Here is an 18,078-nt window from a genome sequence, read left to right as displayed (position 1 = left end):
GCCTGTTGTCTTGCAGGCACCCGGCCTGCGCACCACCAAGCTGGAGAGTATGGGCTTCCGCGTCGGGCAGGGGCTGATCGAAAGGTGAGCCTGCCGCTGGCACCACCAAGCTGGAGAGTATGGGCTTCCGCGTCGGGCAGGGGCTGATCGAAAGGTGAGTCCCTGCCGCTGCTGCCGCCTCGCAGCTCCCTGCTCCCGGGGCCGGCGGGCCTTGCTCGTCTTCGGGGTTTTCCCCTGCGTCTGCCTGGCGAGGGCCCAACGCCCCCTCCTTCCCGGCCTGCTGGGGCCAGGAGCGGTCGCCCGCTCGGTGGGTGGAAAGCTGCTCGCTGCTTTGGGTGGACGGAGGGTTGTGCTGCCGATGTGTTCCTTTTACTGTACGTTCTGGCATCCTGTCTTTTGGCATCTCATTCTTGCGGGGACCTGTGTTTGAATACCACAGGACAGTTTTGGAGTGTGTATTTTCCCTGTGCTTTCCGTCATGAAAACTGAGTCAGGGTATACGGTGACTTTTAATACTTATAGTCCTTTCTAATTGCACTTTTTGTAGACCTACTTTTGCATGTTTCCTACTTCTGGTACGTTTTGTGATTTTCTTCTCTTTTTAATTTCTTTCTTAAACATAATTTTATGATTGGCTACTCTATTTCGTTTTTCTAAAGCACTCGTAGTCCTTGGAACTTTGCGACCGAGCGCGTTGCCTCCTTGTTTCCCCAGGCCATTTGGGGATGCACAATGACTTGCTGCACATCCAACTTCAGCGCCCTCGTTCTGAGGTCGCGTGGAGGCTCTCCAGCTTCTGAAGCCATGCTTTCGTTGAACAAAGTGGTGCTTTAGTGCCAGATAAAGACCCTCAAGGAGGATAAAGGGAGAGAATTCTGAAATAAGCAAGAGAGGTCCTTTTTTGGGAAACGGGAACGAGTTTTACATGTTTGTTCCTATGTGTTAGTACTTTTTTTGCTTATTTGAAGGACTCCTTCCAAGCAGTAGTATAGGTGTGAGCTTTTTGTTTATCTTCTATTTAGACATTTAGTTGAAGATAAAACTGATCGAGTGCTTTGCATCTTTCTGTACTTCAGCTGTCTTTAATAACCATATAATTAAAACCATTTATTCTGCTGTCATGTTGCAGGTATTAAGATAACGCTGTGTTGCTCTTAAGTTAAAATACTTGATGAACGCACAGTGATGCTAGAATGATACTGTACAATGGTTGGAAAGCTAATTTCTATAACAGCTTCAAAAATAATGTTGAATAGTACCATTTTTTTGTATTTTCTTTTTCTGTTTAATCGGTCAAGTTGTGCATTATTGATATATTTCTTATTTATCTCTTAGGTTTACAAAAGATACTGCCAGGTTCAAGGATGAATTAGATATTATGAAGTTCATTTGCAAAGATTTTTGGACAACTGTATTCAAAAAACAAATAGATAACCTAAGGACTAATCATCAGGTACTAATGCTGTAGAATAATATTTAACTTACAAAATCAGTAACAGTTTTGAGTTACTAGCAGATTTTTTGTTTTTCTTGGTCTAGAATTAATTACCTGATAAGAAACCCAAAATGTTCTTTATTTGTTTTGTTTAAAAAGCAGGTTTTTAAGGTTCATGTTAGCATGTAGCTTCAGAATACAATTTAATAATTGCTTGTGATGTCTTTATTGCCACCCTATTTGAAAAGATTAAATGCTTTGAATTTCATATGCACTGTTGCAGAGTTACAAACTGACAGGACAGTAATGGTTACAGTTGATTAACACTTAAACAGGAACTTTTTAATGTATGTCCCAATAAATTTTAGTAGAAAACTAGTGTGAGAAAGTGATATTGCTGTCTTAACGTCTATTTAAATAGAATGGCTGCCTTGAAGTAATTTTTTTATTTTTAAGGATATTTACAGTTTTCAGCAGTTGAGACACTTAATTGCACTCTACTTGTATAAGTATACTTGTATAAGTATAACTTGTATAAGTATACTTGTATAAGAAACAGCTGAAAAACTTCCCAGGTTTGCATGTTGGTGACACTGCGTTGTATCTATGTCCTTTCCTATATCAACAGCCACAGTTCTTAAAGCAAGATCAAAATAATTTAAGGAGTCATTTTATTAGAGTAAAAAAATCTTTTTCCTTTTGAATGACTCTGTTTTCTTATGGCCATTTTCCTGTTGTATCAAAGTAGGAGCAAGAGAATTTGTACAAGGATTGTGCCAAATAAAACAGGTTTTATTTTTCAGTGAGCTGTTTATCAAGTAACAACTTTAACAGATAATAATTACCTTCGAAATCTGTTTTTGAATTCAAAGAAAGCTGCAGTATTGAGCTTAGGTCTCAATTGTATATGCAGCCTTAATTTAATTTCAAGGGTTATGAAGTTCCAAAGTAGCACAGTCATTAGCAAAGAAATTAACATGACAAGGGTAGATTAAGCTATACTGTGTTCATACTTAATTTATTAAAATGCATATTGTGGCACAAAATTGTAATGTAGAAAACACTAGACTTTTAATTTGATCATCTGCTGGGTATTGTTACCTGTATTGCTGTTAAAGAAGATAATTCTCACTGAATTTGAGAATAAGAATAGTGAATTGCATACCAAATGAAGATTAAGATTTGAATGTAAAAGTCAGCATGCATTTGATATATTAACAAAGACCTTCTAATATGGAACTATTGTTTCTGAGCACTGGGAGGACTCTTCCAAGAAGAAAGTAAATAAACATTTTTTAGGGTTAACTGATCATACTATTTTCTAGGGGGTTTGTTGTAAACTCACAATTAAGTATCTTTTGTTTTGATATTTCACGTAAGCAAATAATACAGTTTAAACTTAAATCACGTATGCTTTAGTCTAAAATTTCATTTTTCAACCTGAACATTTGTATTGTATCTACAAATTAAATCCCTTCACATAAAACGTTGATTACATGCTACTGCATATTCAACTAAAAAAATTTCTTTTTTTTCTTTTAAACAGGGTATTTATGTCCTTCAAGACAATAAATTTCGTCTCTTGACACAAATGTCTGCAGGAAAGCAGTATTTAGAACATGCACCAAAGGTACCCTTCAGTTTTATCCTTGGGATCTACCAGTTTGATTTGAATTATCTTGATCTATTAATAATAACTTTAAATTTTGTAATTGAATGGATACAAACTGTTCAAAAGGGCAGCTAAAGTTCAGTCTTCAAAACCTGTACTTTTTAGAAATGCACCTTGTTTCAAAACAGTGGATTTGATTTATGGTTCAAGAAATGGTCGTAGTTGTTGTGAAACTTGCTGTTGTCATGTTTGAGTTACTTGATGGTAGGAGCCGGTCTGCCACTACCACACAAATTCTTTCTTTCTCTTTGAAAAGCATGTGCTTTCAGAAGCTTTTTTAAAATTTCCAAAACATATTTGGAAGATGCTATTTGTTACCTAGAACAAGCTTCTGGGATTATATGAACATTCAGAAAGATCTTCCACCAATTAAATAGTTTTGAGTGTAGGTGCTGAGTTAGGGTAATAGTTTAGGTAAGTAAAATCAGTGCCTCTGCAGAGCCTCTTATAAAGCACTTTGGTTCAGGTGGATGTAAGAAATGGGGCATTCAGTTCCATTTTTGGTTTCTTAATTCTTGATCTTCTTAGTCATCGCAGTTGCAGACTACTGTCCTTGTGATTTTTTTTTTTTGGTGTTTGGTGAGATGTTTCTTCTGTTTTGCAACATATATTCTAAATATCTGCAGGCCCTTGTATTCTAAGGTGCGGCCTGTGCAAGAATGCTGTCTTGGACTGTTTCTCCTTCACTGACTTTTAATACCAGTTGCTAATTTCAGCCAAGTCTTGGGAATAATTGTTTGAAGGATATTAAGTTCCTACAGGTTTAATGAAAATAGAAACAAGTGACTCAAGATAGTGCCTCTAACAAGAAATCTGTATTGTGAGCTCCGCTGTACCAAATACCGGAGCTTTCATCTATTGGAGATATGACAAAGTCTCTCAAGCACGCTAACAAAACCTCCATAGTTTTATATTGTCCAAGTGTTAAGTCTTGTTCTTGAGTACTTAGTTTCAATCTTTAGCGCCTGTTGTCTTGCAGGCACCCGGCCGTTGCACCACCAAGCTGGAGAGTATGGGCTTCCGCGTCGGGCAGGGGCTGATCGAAAGGTGAGTCCCTGCCGCTGCTGCCGCCTCGCAGCTCCCTGCTCCCGGGGCCGGCGGGCCTTGCTCGTCTTCGGGGTTTTCCCCTGCGTCTGCCTGGCGAGGGCCCAACGCCCCCTCCTTCCCGGCCTGCTGGGGCCAGGAGCGGTCGCCCGCTCGGTGGGTGGAAAGCTGCTCGCTGCTTTGGGTGGACGGAGGGTTGTGCTGCCGATGTGTTCCTTTTACTGTACGTTCTGGCATCCTGTCTTTTGGCATCTCATTCTTGCGGGGACCTGTGTTTGAATACCACAGGACAGTTTTGGAGTGTGTATTTTCCCTGTGCTTTCCGTCATGAAAACTGAGTCAGGGTATACGGTGACTTTTAATACTTATAGTCCTTTCTAATTGCACTTTTTGTAGACCTACTTTTGCATGTTTCCTACTTCTGGTACGTTTTGTGATTTTCTTCTCTTTTTAATTTCTTTCTTAAACATAATTTTATGATTGGCTACTCTATTTCGTTTTTCTAAAGCACTCGTAGTCCTTGGAACTTTGCGACCGAGCGCGTTGCCTCCTTGTTTCCCCAGGCCATTTGGGGATGCACAATGACTTGCTGCACATCCAACTTCAGCGCCCTCGTTCTGAGGTCGCGTGGAGGCTCTCCAGCTTCTGAAGCCATGCTTTCGTTGAACAAAGTGGTGCTTTAGTGCCAGATAAAGACCCTCAAGGAGGATAAAGGGAGAGAATTCTGAAATAAGCAAGAGACGTCCTTTTTTGGGAAACGGGAACGAGTTTTACATGTTTGTTCCTATGTGTTAGTACTTTTTTTGCTTATTTGAAGGACTCCTTCCAAGCAGTAGTATAGGTGTGAGCTTTTTGTTTATCTTCTATTTAGACATTTAGTTGAAGATAAAACTGATCGAGTGCTTTGCATCTTTCTGTACTTCAGCTGTCTTTAATAACCATATAATTAAAACCATTTATTCTGCTGTCATGTTGCAGGTATTAAGATAACGCTGTGTTGCTCTTAAGTTAAAATACTTGATGAACGCACAGTGATGCTAGAATGATACTGTACAATGGTTGGAAAGCTAATTTCTATAACAGCTTCAAAAATAATGTTGAATAGTACCATTTTTTTGTATTTTCTTTTTCTGTTTAATCGGTCAAGTTGTGCATTATTGATATATTTCTTATTTATCTCTTAGGTTTACAAAAGATACTGCCAGGTTCAAGGATGAATTAGATATTATGAAGTTCATTTGCAAAGATTTTTGGACAACTGTATTCAAAAAACAAATAGATAACCTAAGGACTAATCATCAGGTACTAATGCTGTAGAATAATATTTAACTTACAAAATCAGTAACAGTTTTGAGTTACTAGCGCATTTTTTGTTTTTCTTGGTCTAGAATTAATTACCTGATAAGAAACCCAAAATGTTCTTTATTTGTTTTGTTTAAAAAGCAGGTTTTTAAGGTTCATGTTAGCATGTAGCTTCAGAATACAATTTAATAATTGCTTGTGATGTCTTTATTGCCACCCTATTTGAAAAGATTAAATGCTTTGAATTTCATATGCACTGTTGCAGAGTTACAAACTGACAGGACAGTAATGGTTACAGTTGATTAACACTTAAACAGGAACTTTTTAATGTATGTCCCAATAAATTTTAGTAGAAAACTAGTGTGAGAAAGTGATATTGCTGTCTTAACGTCTATTTAAATAGAATGGCTGCCTTGAAGTAATTTTTTTATTTTTAAGGATATTTACAGTTTTCAGCAGTTGAGACACTTAATTGCACTCTACTTGTATAAGTATACTTGTATAAGTATAACTTGTATAAGTATACTTGTATAAGAAACAGCTGAAAAACTTCCCAGGTTTGCATGTTGGTGACACTGCGTTGTATCTATGTCCTTTCCTATATCAACAGCCACAGTTCTTAAAGCAAGATCAAAATAATTTAAGGAGTCATTTTACTAGAGTAAAAGAATCTTTTTCCTTTTGAATGACTCTGTTTTCTTATGGCCATTTTCCTGTTGTATCAAAGTAGGAGCAAGAGAATTTGTACAAGGATTGTGCCAAATAAAACAGGTTTTATTTTTCAGTGAGCTGTTTATCAAGTAACAACTTTAACAGATAATAATTACCTTCGAAATCTGTTTTTGAATTCAAAGAAAGCTGCAGTATTGAGCTTAGGTCTCAATTGTATATGCAGCCTTAATTTAATTTCAAGGGTTATGAAGTTCCAAAGTAGCACAGTCATTAGCAAAGAAATTAACATGACAAGGGTAGATTAAGCTATACTGTGTTCATACTTAATTTATTAAAATGCATATTGTGGCACAAAATTGTAATGTAGAAAACACTAGACTTTTAATTTGATCATCTGCTGGGTATTGTTACCTGTATTGCTGTTAAAGAAGATAATTCTCACTGAATTTGAGAATAAGAATAGTGAATTGCATACCAAATGAAGATTAAGATTTGAATGTAAAAGTCAGCATGCATTTGATATATTAACAAAGACCTTCTAATATGGAACTATTGTTTCTGAGCACTGGGAGGACTCTTCCAAGAAGAAAGTAAATAAACATTTTTTAGGGTTAACTGATCATACTATTTTCTAGGGGGTTTGTTGTAAACTCACAATTAAGTATCTTTTGTTTTGATATTTCACGTAAGCAAATAATACAGTTTAAACTTAAATCACGTATGCTTTAGTCTAAAATTTCATTTTTCAACCTGAACATTTGTATTGTATCTACAAATTAAATCCCTTCACATAAAACGTTGATTACATGCTACTGCATATTCAACTAAAAAAATTTCTTTTTTTTCTTTTAAACAGGGTATTTATGTCCTTCAAGACAATAAATTTCGTCTCTTGACACAAATGTCTGCAGGAAAGCAGTATTTAGAACATGCACCAAAGGTACCCTTCAGTTTTATCCTTGGGATCTACCAGTTTGATTTGAATTATCTTGATCTATTAATAATAACTTTAAATTTTGTAATTGAATGGATACAAACTGTTCAAAAGGGCAGCTAAAGTTCAGTCTTCAAAACCTGTACTTTTTAGAAATGCACCTTGTTTCAAAACAGTGGATTTGATTTATGGTTCAAGAAATGGTCGTAGTTGTTGTGAAACTTGCTGTTGTCATGTTTGAGTTACTTGATGGTAGGAGCCGGTCTGCCACTACCACACAAATTCTTTCTTTCTCTTTGAAAAGCATGTGCTTTCAGAAGCTTTTTTAAAATTTCCAAAACATATTTGGAAGATGCTATTTGTTACCTAGAACAAGCTTCTGGGATTATATGAACATTCAGAAAGATCTTCCACCAATTAAATAGTTTTGAGTGTAGGTGCTGAGTTAGGGTAATAGTTTAGGTAAGTAAAATCAGTGCCTCTGCAGAGCCTCTTATAAAGCACTTTGGTTCAGGTGGATGTAAGAAATGGGGCATTCAGTTCCATTTTTGGTTTCTTAATTCTTGATCTTCTTAGTCATCGCAGTTGCAGACTACTGTCCTTGTGATTTTTTTTTTTTGGTGTTTGGTGAGATGTTTCTTCTGTTTTGCAACATATATTCTAAATATCTGCAGGCCCTTGTATTCTAAGGTGCGGCCTGTGCAAGAATGCTGTCTTGGACTGTTTCTCCTTCACTGACTTTTAATACCAGTTGCTAATTTCAGCCAAGTCTTGGGAATAATTGTTTTAAGGATATTAAGTTCCTACAGGTTTAATGAAAATAGAAACAAGTGACTCAAGATAGTGCCTCTAACAAGAAATCTGTATTGTGAGCTCCGCTGTACCAAATACCGGAGCTTTCATCTATTGGAGATATGACAAAGTCTCTCAAGCACGCTAACAAAACCTCCATAGTTTTATATTGTCCAAGTGTTAAGTCTTGTTCTTGAGTACTTAGTTTCAATCTTTAGCAACAAGCTTCACCCTTGACGCTTATTTAAAGTGCAACTTTATATTTAGTATTTAGCATTTACCTGTGGACTAATCAGAGGAGGCCTATCGAATTTGGGAATAAAGAGTATTGTAACAGCTGAAGTTTCATCAATGCCTGCATGTAAGTAGTTCTTGGAGTATTCAATTATTAGCTCACTTGGTAACTTTCCTTACTGACTTCATCACTGTAGAAACATTTATCAAGGTGGAATTAGTCTTAAGCTGCTGAGCCATAGGAGCTGGTACGAACTTCAGGATATGGCTTGTCACTAAATGCTTTAGTGTTTAGAAAATACTGACAGAGGGTGAACCTCCATGATACTGAGCGGAAAGCAAAACTAAAAAGTTGTATTTACATTTGGAAGCATCAAATGCATAAGGATGTACGTCCAGAATGCTATTTGAACGAGCAAAGATAAAACCAACTAGATACACGCTCTTTCTCTACAGAAGTCATTAACGTTAGTAAGTGAAGTCCATTGTAACTACCCAAGCTGCTTAAGGGGGATTTAAAAATTTCCACAGACTTTGCACAAATCTTAAATTTAGCTGACAAAACTGTTGTGATGTGGGTCATGGATCAACTTAAAGAAAAAAAGAAAAGAAAGGAAAAACTGTTCAGCTGGAGTTAAATTTAAATGCTAAATTTAAATAATGGCTAGATTTTTCACAAACTGTAAGATTGAAATGTTCCTTACTATTTCTTTTAACAAAACGATTACAAGAAAATAATTACTTGGAAAAATAACTCTAATGGTGATACTTTGATCTGACTTTGCTTTTTCTTTGCAGGTAAATTTCAGGTGATGATACAGAAGATGTAGAGCACATTCAAATCTGGGTATCTACCTTAAAAATCCTTTGTGTGTGGGTTCAGTATCTTGGTTCAGCTTTGTATGTAGCTTGTAAATTATAGCAGTGTGCAGCACAATTCCAAAATATATAATAAATGTTCATCAAAATAACTTAACACTATCCTTGTATCTTGGTATGAAATTTATTCTATACCAAGGTATTAACGTCCACATGGTAAAAACTGTCTACTCAAAAGTTTTTAGTGAAATATTTCAATTACCGAAACAGCACATATGGAAGACCAGAGGCACGTTTTGAGACCAGAGTAAAAGCCTGACCAAGACTAAATTGGGGTAAGAAACTAACGTGTTTTGTGTTACCTAACATGAATGGTCAACTGCTGCCTTTCCCTGTTCACTCTGAACTGTGAGACAGCAATTGCTTTTATTCTGAGGAAGCCATTAGCACGTGAACCAACAGCCTTCATTAATGGTGTTCAGTGGAGGCTTAGTTCCTCTGTAGGAATGCTATGGGGCAGTAGAAAAGAGAACTTATTTCTATATAGTTAAACAGTTTCTCCTAGCTCCCTAAAATTAGCAGCTGTTTTTTGTGTCAGAATAATTGTACAGCTAAGGTCATCTATACTGGTGAAAGAAGGAAATTTGTTTTAGCTTGTTGTGCATAAACTCCATATTAATGTAATTGTTTTTAATTGCTAGCTACAACTCACTTCTGTAATGAGTGTGTGCAGGAAGATGATTAGGCCTGCAAGAAGCTATAAAGACATCACCAAGACTCTTTGAGGACATTGGGGTTTGCTAGATACTACTTGTTACAAGATTTGCATAACAATACATATCTTGCTGTAGGTAAGCATGAAAACATCTTGTTAAAACTTTTAATGAATTTTGCTGTAAGACTCTTCTGTTGTCAGGTTCAGGCCTTATACTTTCAAATGAATCACGATAGAAACTTACGGTGTTTATTCAGAAGTGTGAGAATGCCTTGTGATAGCAATTCAGTTTCTACTTTGAGACCAGTAAATAACAGGCTAACTAGAAAAGCTAACATGTTAAAATAGCACCTTTGATTGTTATAACTACCTTCTGTGTTGGGAGAAGTGTATGTTGTCTAGCTGTATGGTGGGCAAGAACAGTGGAAGCTATTCTTCCCTAAGCTCTAGGGAAGGTCTGAAGTTTGTAATGGATTGAGCCTTTTCTAGATAGCTGTTACAAGCTGGCAAGCTATGGATTATAAATGTGATAACCAGGGGTTTATTATACTTGAGCTTAAGATGTGACCAAATTCTGATCTTTTCAGGTACTGTGAATGCTAGTTCAGATTAGTTGTAGCTGAGTAACTTGACGGTTCGAGGAAACATCTAAAGCAGAACTTAAACTAGCAGAATGCTGTCCCACTGTTTATAGAACTAGCAAAGATGAAAGTAACTACAGTAGTATGGTACTCGCTGGGGATCAGCTGTTTGACTGATTGAAAACGCTGGGTTCTTATACTGGTAGTTTAGAGGAAGGCTGTGGTTGTTGTTCACCTTTATAACTCAGATTTGTTTGAAATTTTAGGGCTAGAGAATTAGTTAACTAGTATTCTTGCATTTCATGGGTTCTTCAGTTGCCAACTCATCCTACTTTCAACATGCTGAAAATGTTACTAAAGAGACTAGAAGTAACTTGCACTGTATGTCTAATACACACTTCAATGTCATCACACTTTAGGCATCTGCAGTGTGGTAGACATTCAGTATCAGCATACACAGAATCATCGTTCCTCGCATCTCCAGAATTAAAACTCTAGCATTTATTGTAATTCGCTTTGATTTTTCACTTGATAGTTAAGACTACCATTCCAGATGCAAAAGTGCCAATCATTCAGAGACATATTAAAGGCTTATCAATAACTGGTTCTGGTTAATGATTATTTTTAATAGCAAGGGGAGGGACTTAAATTCTACAATATACAGAAAGTAGATGTCAGCTAATACTGTCTGTCAATTTGCTGCTATCAGCAGAATTCATAGTTCCTTTAACATGGGTTTTTAATTGTTGAAGATAATTAGAACCAGAGGGAGTCATGTATGTACCAAGCAGATGCTGATACTCTTGGTGAAGCACTCCACATTAAATATATAAATAGGCAAGCTAATATACTTGTCAAGATACCATACAGAAAATAAATTTGTTCGTTCTTATTAATAAATGCTTCTATTAAAAGCATTGAATACAGCTGTGTAATTTTCACTGGTTTCTGCAACTGTTTACGAAAAATAGTATTACTACTCAGGAAGTAGTGATGTTTATGTTTTACTAAAATAATTGTTTCAGTAACTTACTGGCTATAGTTGAACTGCTTAGCAGTGCTTAAGCTCAGGAACCAAAGCTTGAAAAAACACATTCAGTCCTAGATGTGTATAGTAAGGCTGCTGTTAAATAGTATGAAGAATGAGAAAAGCCACGATGTTTAAGAACACTCTTTTAAATGCTTCAGTTTTACTAAAAAAGCCCTCAATAGGTGTGTGTTAGATAAAGAACAATCACTTGTAATGTAACCTCAGACTTCAGCTAATAGCAGTGTCCACAGGATTACTCAGATGGTAGAAATTTCTAACCAAGAATGTAGTTTACAGAGACAGTATCTTAAGAGATGATGCTAGACACTTCATTGACCACTTTACGATGATGGTGATGATGATACTGGAGACATTGACAATCTCTTGCTAAAGCTCAGCTTAAGTTATTCATAGCTGTCCCAAATGCATTATCATGAGGGTGTTCTGAAGGGGTTGTATAGTACTTCAGGTCTGAAAAGTGCAGTGTCTTGCTGTTAACTCTGATAATGCTGTTTGTACTATGGCAACACAAGATACTTGATATCCTCAAAACAGTCTAGGAAGGCTCATCAGCTAAGTCACGCTGATCGAAGTACCTAGTAGAGAGAAGTGGAATACGGTAAGAAACCTCTAATGCAACATACTTCTTACTTTGCTCTGAGTTGTTAGACCCCTTGCTTTCTAGCTCTTCTTTTAGTGTTTCTATCATAATTATAGCTTTGCAGTTCAGGGAACTCATCTGAGGAAACCAATAAGCTTACTTTACTCTTAGGTTTATCTTAAGTCCTTTTAGCTAAGTATATTTGCTACACGGGCCCAGGGTACTTTAATTGACTTCCACTTTAAAAGAATCTAGGTTAGGATAAGAATAATCACACATTTATTCTGGACATACTTTACTGTTTTAGGTACGTAAGTTGTATTACCTGCTAACTAAGCAGATTATCAAGTTCAGAGCTGATATTTGTTCTTCGTTCTTGTTCTCCTGAAAGAGAAATAAGTATTAGAACAGTTCTTTTGTTACCTGTGTCAAATAGAGAAGCTGTTACATGCCATGTTACGTGCTTGTAGTCTTCCCTTCATTCTCGAGCAAACTTAGGACATGAAAAATTACTTACCAAGACTTCAAGAACTGCAAAATCATCCTCCTAATAATTTGCTAAGTTCAGCAAGTCCTTTGCGCAATGTTATATTAAATCTTACCTCTAGTACTCTGACTTCTGAGCATCGTCTTGCCAGCTGTCGAATAAGGGAGTGAGCCTCAGGTAGCAAAGGTTTTTCAAGGCATGCCAACAGTGCATAAAGCCATCTACCCTGTATGGATTCAAATACGAAAGTCTTAATTATGAGCATTTCCTTGAAGTTTCATGCAGCTCTTGTTATATAGAGCAGGCCTGGAGCGTAGGTTTCAAAACAAAATTGCATTTAAGTGCTGCTGCCAGAATGGAAAAGTCTGAAAGCCAAATTAGACACTACACAGTAGAATTTTGTGCCTCTAGATAAGCTTCTTGTGAGCAGTACTCCTGGATTTCCTGATATTTTTTGGAATACTGGCCAAGATATAAATTAATACAGTTTACACTATTAAAAGTCTGGGGGAAGGATTATTTTAGTAATATCTAAAGACTATTACTTAGCTATTAATTTTTCACTTCACAAACTGTGGAAAAACATTCCTGAAGAGTGAAATGTATCAAGTCAGATATTTGTGGAATTAATGCTGTTAGATCAGCTTTAAGATTTGCACCACTGTGAAAACATGTCCTTTGCATTTTACTTCACTGAATTCTACTGCATTCTTACAAACGTAGCTTCTGCTACCAGTCTAACTTCTTAAGTTAATTACAGTGTCTAGTGGCTTTCGTTATGGGAATAAACTAAAAGTCAACGTGCACGTTCTCTGCAGCATATTGGTTAAAAAGAAAACAGTCCTACAGAAAAGGACAGAACATGAAAGGCCTTTAGTGACTCAAAAATAGTGAAACTGTGTTTAGTATTATGGAAGTAATTTTTCATTATTCTTTTGCTTTGTGGTACTGAATGAGGTGAGATGCATCCACCAAGGTCTTTTGTAGATACGATGCCATTATGTAGTCGATCTAGTTGTCGCCAAACTCCATGCTAATGTACCCTGTCAATCAGAATTTCTTATTAGGTTTGATTTGTCACCACACTAATGCAGCTAAGCTTTCTGGTCTGTGCTGCACGTGGAAAGATTAAATGTATCTTTGCCAGTACACTGTCATGCATCTCCAAACTAAAACGGAGGTGTCGGTAAATACAGTGCGCAGCACCCTGACAGCTTAAACTGGTCAGAACCAAAGCTCCTGCAGTCTGACCCTCTTCTCTCCCCAGCGCTGATACTCATCTAACCTTGTGGTTTAAGTTAGTGTGGGGAGCAATAAAAAGGGGAGGGGGTTTTGGCAGTACTTGATAGATCTGTATGTGTTATGTTTTGTAATTAGCCTTCCAAAAAATTCTGTGAATACTCATTTTAGTATCTAATTAAGAAAGTTTTGAAAGTAACAATATGATACATACATCTAGAGAACTCTTTAGAAACCAAAATAACTTCATAGAAAACTATGAACAATTTATCCCTTGTTTAATGCATTAATGCGCAAGTAGTTAGAATAAATTAAAAATTACCAGTTCTGGAGTAAATTTTTTCTCTCCAAACCAGCTTATCAGGTATTCTAAGACACTGGTTACTGTTGCCTTGAAAAGAGGAACAGAAAGAGACAATACAATACCTGCAATGTTTTGTTTTGCTGTCCTTCTGCCTGAAGGATTATATAATATAAGAAGCATTGTGATTTTTTTTTTTTTTAATATACACATTATGTATTTATACTCCATTGTGATACTATATGGTATTTAATCCAGGTTGAAGTTACATAGAAGGGTAAAGTAAATGTTAAAGCACCAGTTCCTGGAAAGAACTTTATATAAAATGAAGTAATTCTCTGTCTTAACAGAAAGTTACGGATAAGTAGCTACAGATTAGGAAAGAGGTGTCACACTGACTGGTTGTTTCTGTATAAAGGTGACTAGTGGGAAACATAGTAGCAAAGGAAAGGTAAGTGTGATTCTCCTATCCTTGCAATGTGCCTAAGAGTTCACAATCAAGTTGAAGGACTGCACTTAAAACACTAAATAAGAAATCTTAAAACACTGTCAAGCACCTAATGGGGCATTCAGCAAAAATTCAAACATTAAATGTTTTATAGAGAAATTACAAAGACAAAATACTCTTAAAACTAGTCATGATAAATGTTCACTAGTGAAGTTGTTTGTAGCTAAAGGTGAGATAACGATTACGTGTTTTCCTTGTAAGTGTACAAGCAATAGCAGTCGTAATGAACAATTGCCTACTCTAGCACAGAAAAATAGGTAAGACTTCTGCAACAGATAGAATATGAGAAATAATGATTTATGCAATGTCACTATGTGATTCTAAGAGGTAGGCTTACCTGATTCATTCTGCTTACGATACTTAGCAAAGGGGGAAAGCCCACCTGAAAAAAAATCAAGTTGGAAAGTGCAGATATTATGATAAACATTTTTGTTCTAATTTAGAACATGCTAACGTTTTAATGTGATGCTCAGACATTTGTAGTGATTCAAAAGTCTGTTCTGAGCTTTGAAATCTATTAAAAAAAAATCTTCAAGCAAGTTCAAGATAAGGTCCTGTCAAATTTGGTGTCAAAGAACCTTGCTTTTACTGTTATTTGTTAAAGTTTTGTTTTTTCAAAATGATGCACTGAAGGGCATGTTTGTAGGATAGCATGTATGAGGAAAGGAACCACGTACGACCATTCAACAAAACACTAAAGCAGACTATGCAGAAAGCTTTCTGTTCAGTTCAGCGAGCAACAAAGTAGCGTGCTTTAGCTGATAACAGATGAAGGAACTCCTCAACTTTTTAACTGAAGGGATAGACTTGTTCTCTGCTTCACTCAGTTTCCACTTAAAAGGGAAGAAAAATGGGACTTTCTAGGCTCACCAGAGAGCCTACTTCATATTTAGCACAAAGTGGTAATAAACAGTAGGATTGTTTCTGGCAGTTATTCTTGAAAATAGCAGCTGAAAATGAAATAGAAGTCCTATACTCACCTTTATGTAATCAATTCCTAGACTTTCATTATCAGATAGTGCATCTACTTCTGAGTATACTCTTTCACCCAGGCAGAACTTCTTCCAGCCTTCTTCATCCTCTGATTTTGGCTGAAGTAAATAAAAATAAATGAAAACTGAAATATTGCTATCTTGAAGATACTGAAGAAAAGACTTGATAACATTCACAAGTTGTTGCATTAAACTGTAAAGCGAGATTAATCACGGATTTAATGACTGGAAAAAAACCACAGCACTGTTACGAATTCTACTCACCATAGTAACATTGCTGTCCAAATGTTGTGACCGCCAGTGACTTCTGTGCTTGTTCAGGCTCTGAGTAATTAAAACAAAGCCAAATCACAGTTTAACTTTGCAGTTATTTTATCCTAGCCATAATTGCTAGGATATTGCTTCATTATTCTTAAAATGTATAAAAAGTATATATTATGATGTTCTATAAATCAGTAGAGGCGTAACTGGCTAAGTATTTCCCATGCCTCTGAGTAGAAATGTAACCAAGTTGTTCATGCTGGGTTTTTGGAAGTAATGTTAAAGCTGAAGGAATTTTAAATTCTACTACATAAAGTTAAGTTGAGGTAGTAAGCTGTAATAGTCTTCTAGACTTTTCTTGGTATAACAAGCTTAAGCAAGAAAAATTTGGCTTTATGTGTGCTTTTGGACTAAATCAATATCCTGTTTCCAACAGTGGTCTGTATCTGTAGCCGATGTCTACAGAACTGTTAGAAAGAAGGCAAGCGAGCTTTCCTGGTGTATTTCTTCTACCTGACAGGGATGCCATATAAGACAAATTGGCCTGCTTGACAGTTTCCTGTACAGAGGTGTAAACTTTTTGTAACAGAAGAAACTTTTCCCCCAATCCAATTGTTATTGTAGCAGTAAAAATGACCACTAAAAACACTAAGTAACGGTAGCTGATGCATAGTGTTTGAATAACTGACTTCTGATGCTCTTTTTTCTCTTAAATATTTTTTAGGATATTCTCATCCTTCACAGTGTTAATTCTGGCACAGATGAGAGGACAATTGATTTGTGTATAAAATAAATATCTGTCCAGTGAATATGCCTTTAGAAGTCAGTTTCCTTAGTTGTACTAAAACCTTAGATTATGCATAATATACAGTATGCAATGTGATACCTCCACTGATTTACCTCCCTGAAAAAACAGGGTAAATGAGCTCATGCGAAGTTCAGTGCTACAGCAGCTTCAGTGCAGTTGGTTTTACTTCAGTTACTTGAGGTATTCCTACAATGCAGTATTAATGCATTGTAAACATGCCTTCTGCAGTACTAGAGTCATAAATGATCTCTACATTTTTACTATGTTTTGTATTTCGCCCTGTTTGGACTGTGGATTGAGAGAGAGAGAGACTGCTCAATTCTCCATTTTTGTTCTGTTATTTAAGAGCAGGGTGCAAATGCAGTAGGAAAGATTTAAGTTTGTGCTAACATTACAACTTTACAAATACATTTTACCAAATCAGTATTTCTCCTCATAATGGGTGCCACCACTGTCAACAATATCCTAAATGGACAGCGTGTTCTACGTACATGAATCTCCTGGTGGGTTAGAATCCACTTGTTTTTCAGTTAATGTTGAGTTCTGCAGAACATTCCTGCTAGCGCTAGGTTTTAATATAACTGCATAATGTCATAGGGATTTTTGTCCTCCCTCAGCTACTCTCTATCATTTAATCTAAATACCGACACATATTTTTGCTGAAGTTGAAGTAGAATATTTTTTTTTAAACATGGCTCTCGAGTTTTATCAGAGGTTTAAACGCCACACAGTATATACTCAATTCTTTTTCAAGAACTTAAAACATTTGCCTACAAACATCTGTCCTACTATAAAGTCATAACATTTCTATACTAGATATAAAGTTGTCCCCTGTAAAGCACAGATGTGTTCTAGCTAGACAGTGCAAGTCCCCTCACACACACCATTTTGTACCTGACGAACGGCTGAGAAATTGGCCACTTGCTGCTGCTGCCACTTTAGCGTTGGAGAGTATCCTTCAGGAGCAGGCTGACATCTAGAAATCTAAGAAAACACTGGCAATAATTATAATATAAAGAAAGGTTTATAAGACGAATCCTTAAGAACAAGAGAATCAGTAAATGTTTACTATCAGGTAAACAATATCCTTTAAATCTTCATTTAAGAAAGGTAATTTCATGACCACATCCAAGACTGACTTAACAGTTGGTTTAGACAAAATTTCTTCTGTTTGACTCTTCTCATATGCAAATAAGAAGGAAAACTAAGTATTTAAAATATATTGTGAAAGAATTATTTAGGGTCTTTTTACCAATTGTTCTGCCCTAATTTCCCTGTTTATAAAAAGCAGGGTGTTGTTTCCTTATCTTGGACAGATGCTATGATTCTTAGGCGTCCCACTTGCCAAGATAGTAAGTTGAGGAAGACAGAAGACCACAAAAATATATTTTAGGAAATTAACCCTGACAGTTAAGTAGATATAACCTCTTTAAAGATTAGCATGAAAGAGTTACTAAAAAAATTAGTACATTCTACAGATGTTTAAGAATGCCACTACAAAGAGATGAGACAGCCAGCATGGCTTCACCAAGGGCAAGTCCTGCCTGACTAACCTAGTGGCCTTCTGTGATGGAGTGACTACATCAGTGCATGGGAAGGGGGCTACAGCTGTCATCTATCTGGACCTCTGTAAGGCCTTTGACATGGTCCC

General features: G+C 36.4%; 2 protein-coding genes across 3 annotated transcripts in view; one reads left to right on the top strand and one right to left on the bottom strand.

Moving 5' to 3' along the window:
- The first annotated feature begins 105 nt into the window (after positions 1 to 105).
- TRAPPC6B (trafficking protein particle complex 6B) lies at positions 106 to 11,603 on the top strand. 2 transcript variants are annotated; one of them, XM_009280691.2, is made up of 5 exons: positions 106 to 154; positions 1,336 to 1,453; positions 2,982 to 3,065; positions 8,119 to 8,212; positions 8,884 to 11,603. In XM_009280691.2, exons 1-5 carry the CDS (start codon positions 120 to 122, stop codon positions 8,913 to 8,915), a joined length of 363 nt encoding a protein of 120 aa, XP_009278966.2. In that variant the 5' UTR covers positions 106 to 119; the 3' UTR covers positions 8,916 to 11,603. The 2 variants fall into 2 exon arrangements, with proteins under 2 accessions (XP_009278966.2, XP_019328037.1); XM_019472492.1 differs by lacking the exons at positions 106 to 154; positions 1,336 to 1,453; positions 2,982 to 3,065 and adding exons at positions 4,075 to 4,154; positions 5,336 to 5,453; positions 6,982 to 7,065 and having other exon boundaries at positions 8,884 to 11,336.
- GEMIN2 (gem nuclear organelle associated protein 2) overlaps positions 11,379 to 18,078 on the bottom strand; it is a 10,776-nt gene continuing 4,076 nt past the window's right edge. The window contains exons 4-11 of the mRNA XM_009280900.2: positions 17,322 to 17,411; positions 15,623 to 15,682; positions 15,347 to 15,457; positions 14,704 to 14,748; positions 13,880 to 13,948; positions 12,434 to 12,544; positions 12,157 to 12,215; positions 11,379 to 11,826 (exon numbers count right to left, since the gene is read on the bottom strand). Coding sequence (XP_009279175.1) covers positions 11,787 to 11,826; positions 12,157 to 12,215; positions 12,434 to 12,544; positions 13,880 to 13,948; positions 14,704 to 14,748; positions 15,347 to 15,457; positions 15,623 to 15,682; positions 17,322 to 17,411 — 585 coding nt within the window. The 3' untranslated portion in view covers positions 11,379 to 11,786. The remainder of the gene's footprint in view (positions 11,827 to 12,156; positions 12,216 to 12,433; positions 12,545 to 13,879; positions 13,949 to 14,703; positions 14,749 to 15,346; positions 15,458 to 15,622; positions 15,683 to 17,321; positions 17,412 to 18,078) is intronic.

This window comes from Aptenodytes forsteri, unplaced genomic scaffold (assembly GCF_000699145.1).
Source record: "Aptenodytes forsteri isolate BGI_AS27 unplaced genomic scaffold, ASM69914v1 Scaffold193, whole genome shotgun sequence".
NCBI classification, from domain to species: domain Eukaryota; kingdom Metazoa; phylum Chordata; class Aves; order Sphenisciformes; family Spheniscidae; genus Aptenodytes; species Aptenodytes forsteri.
The sequence above is the reverse complement of the archived record's forward strand: the minus strand, read 5'-3'. Positions and strand labels throughout refer to the sequence as shown.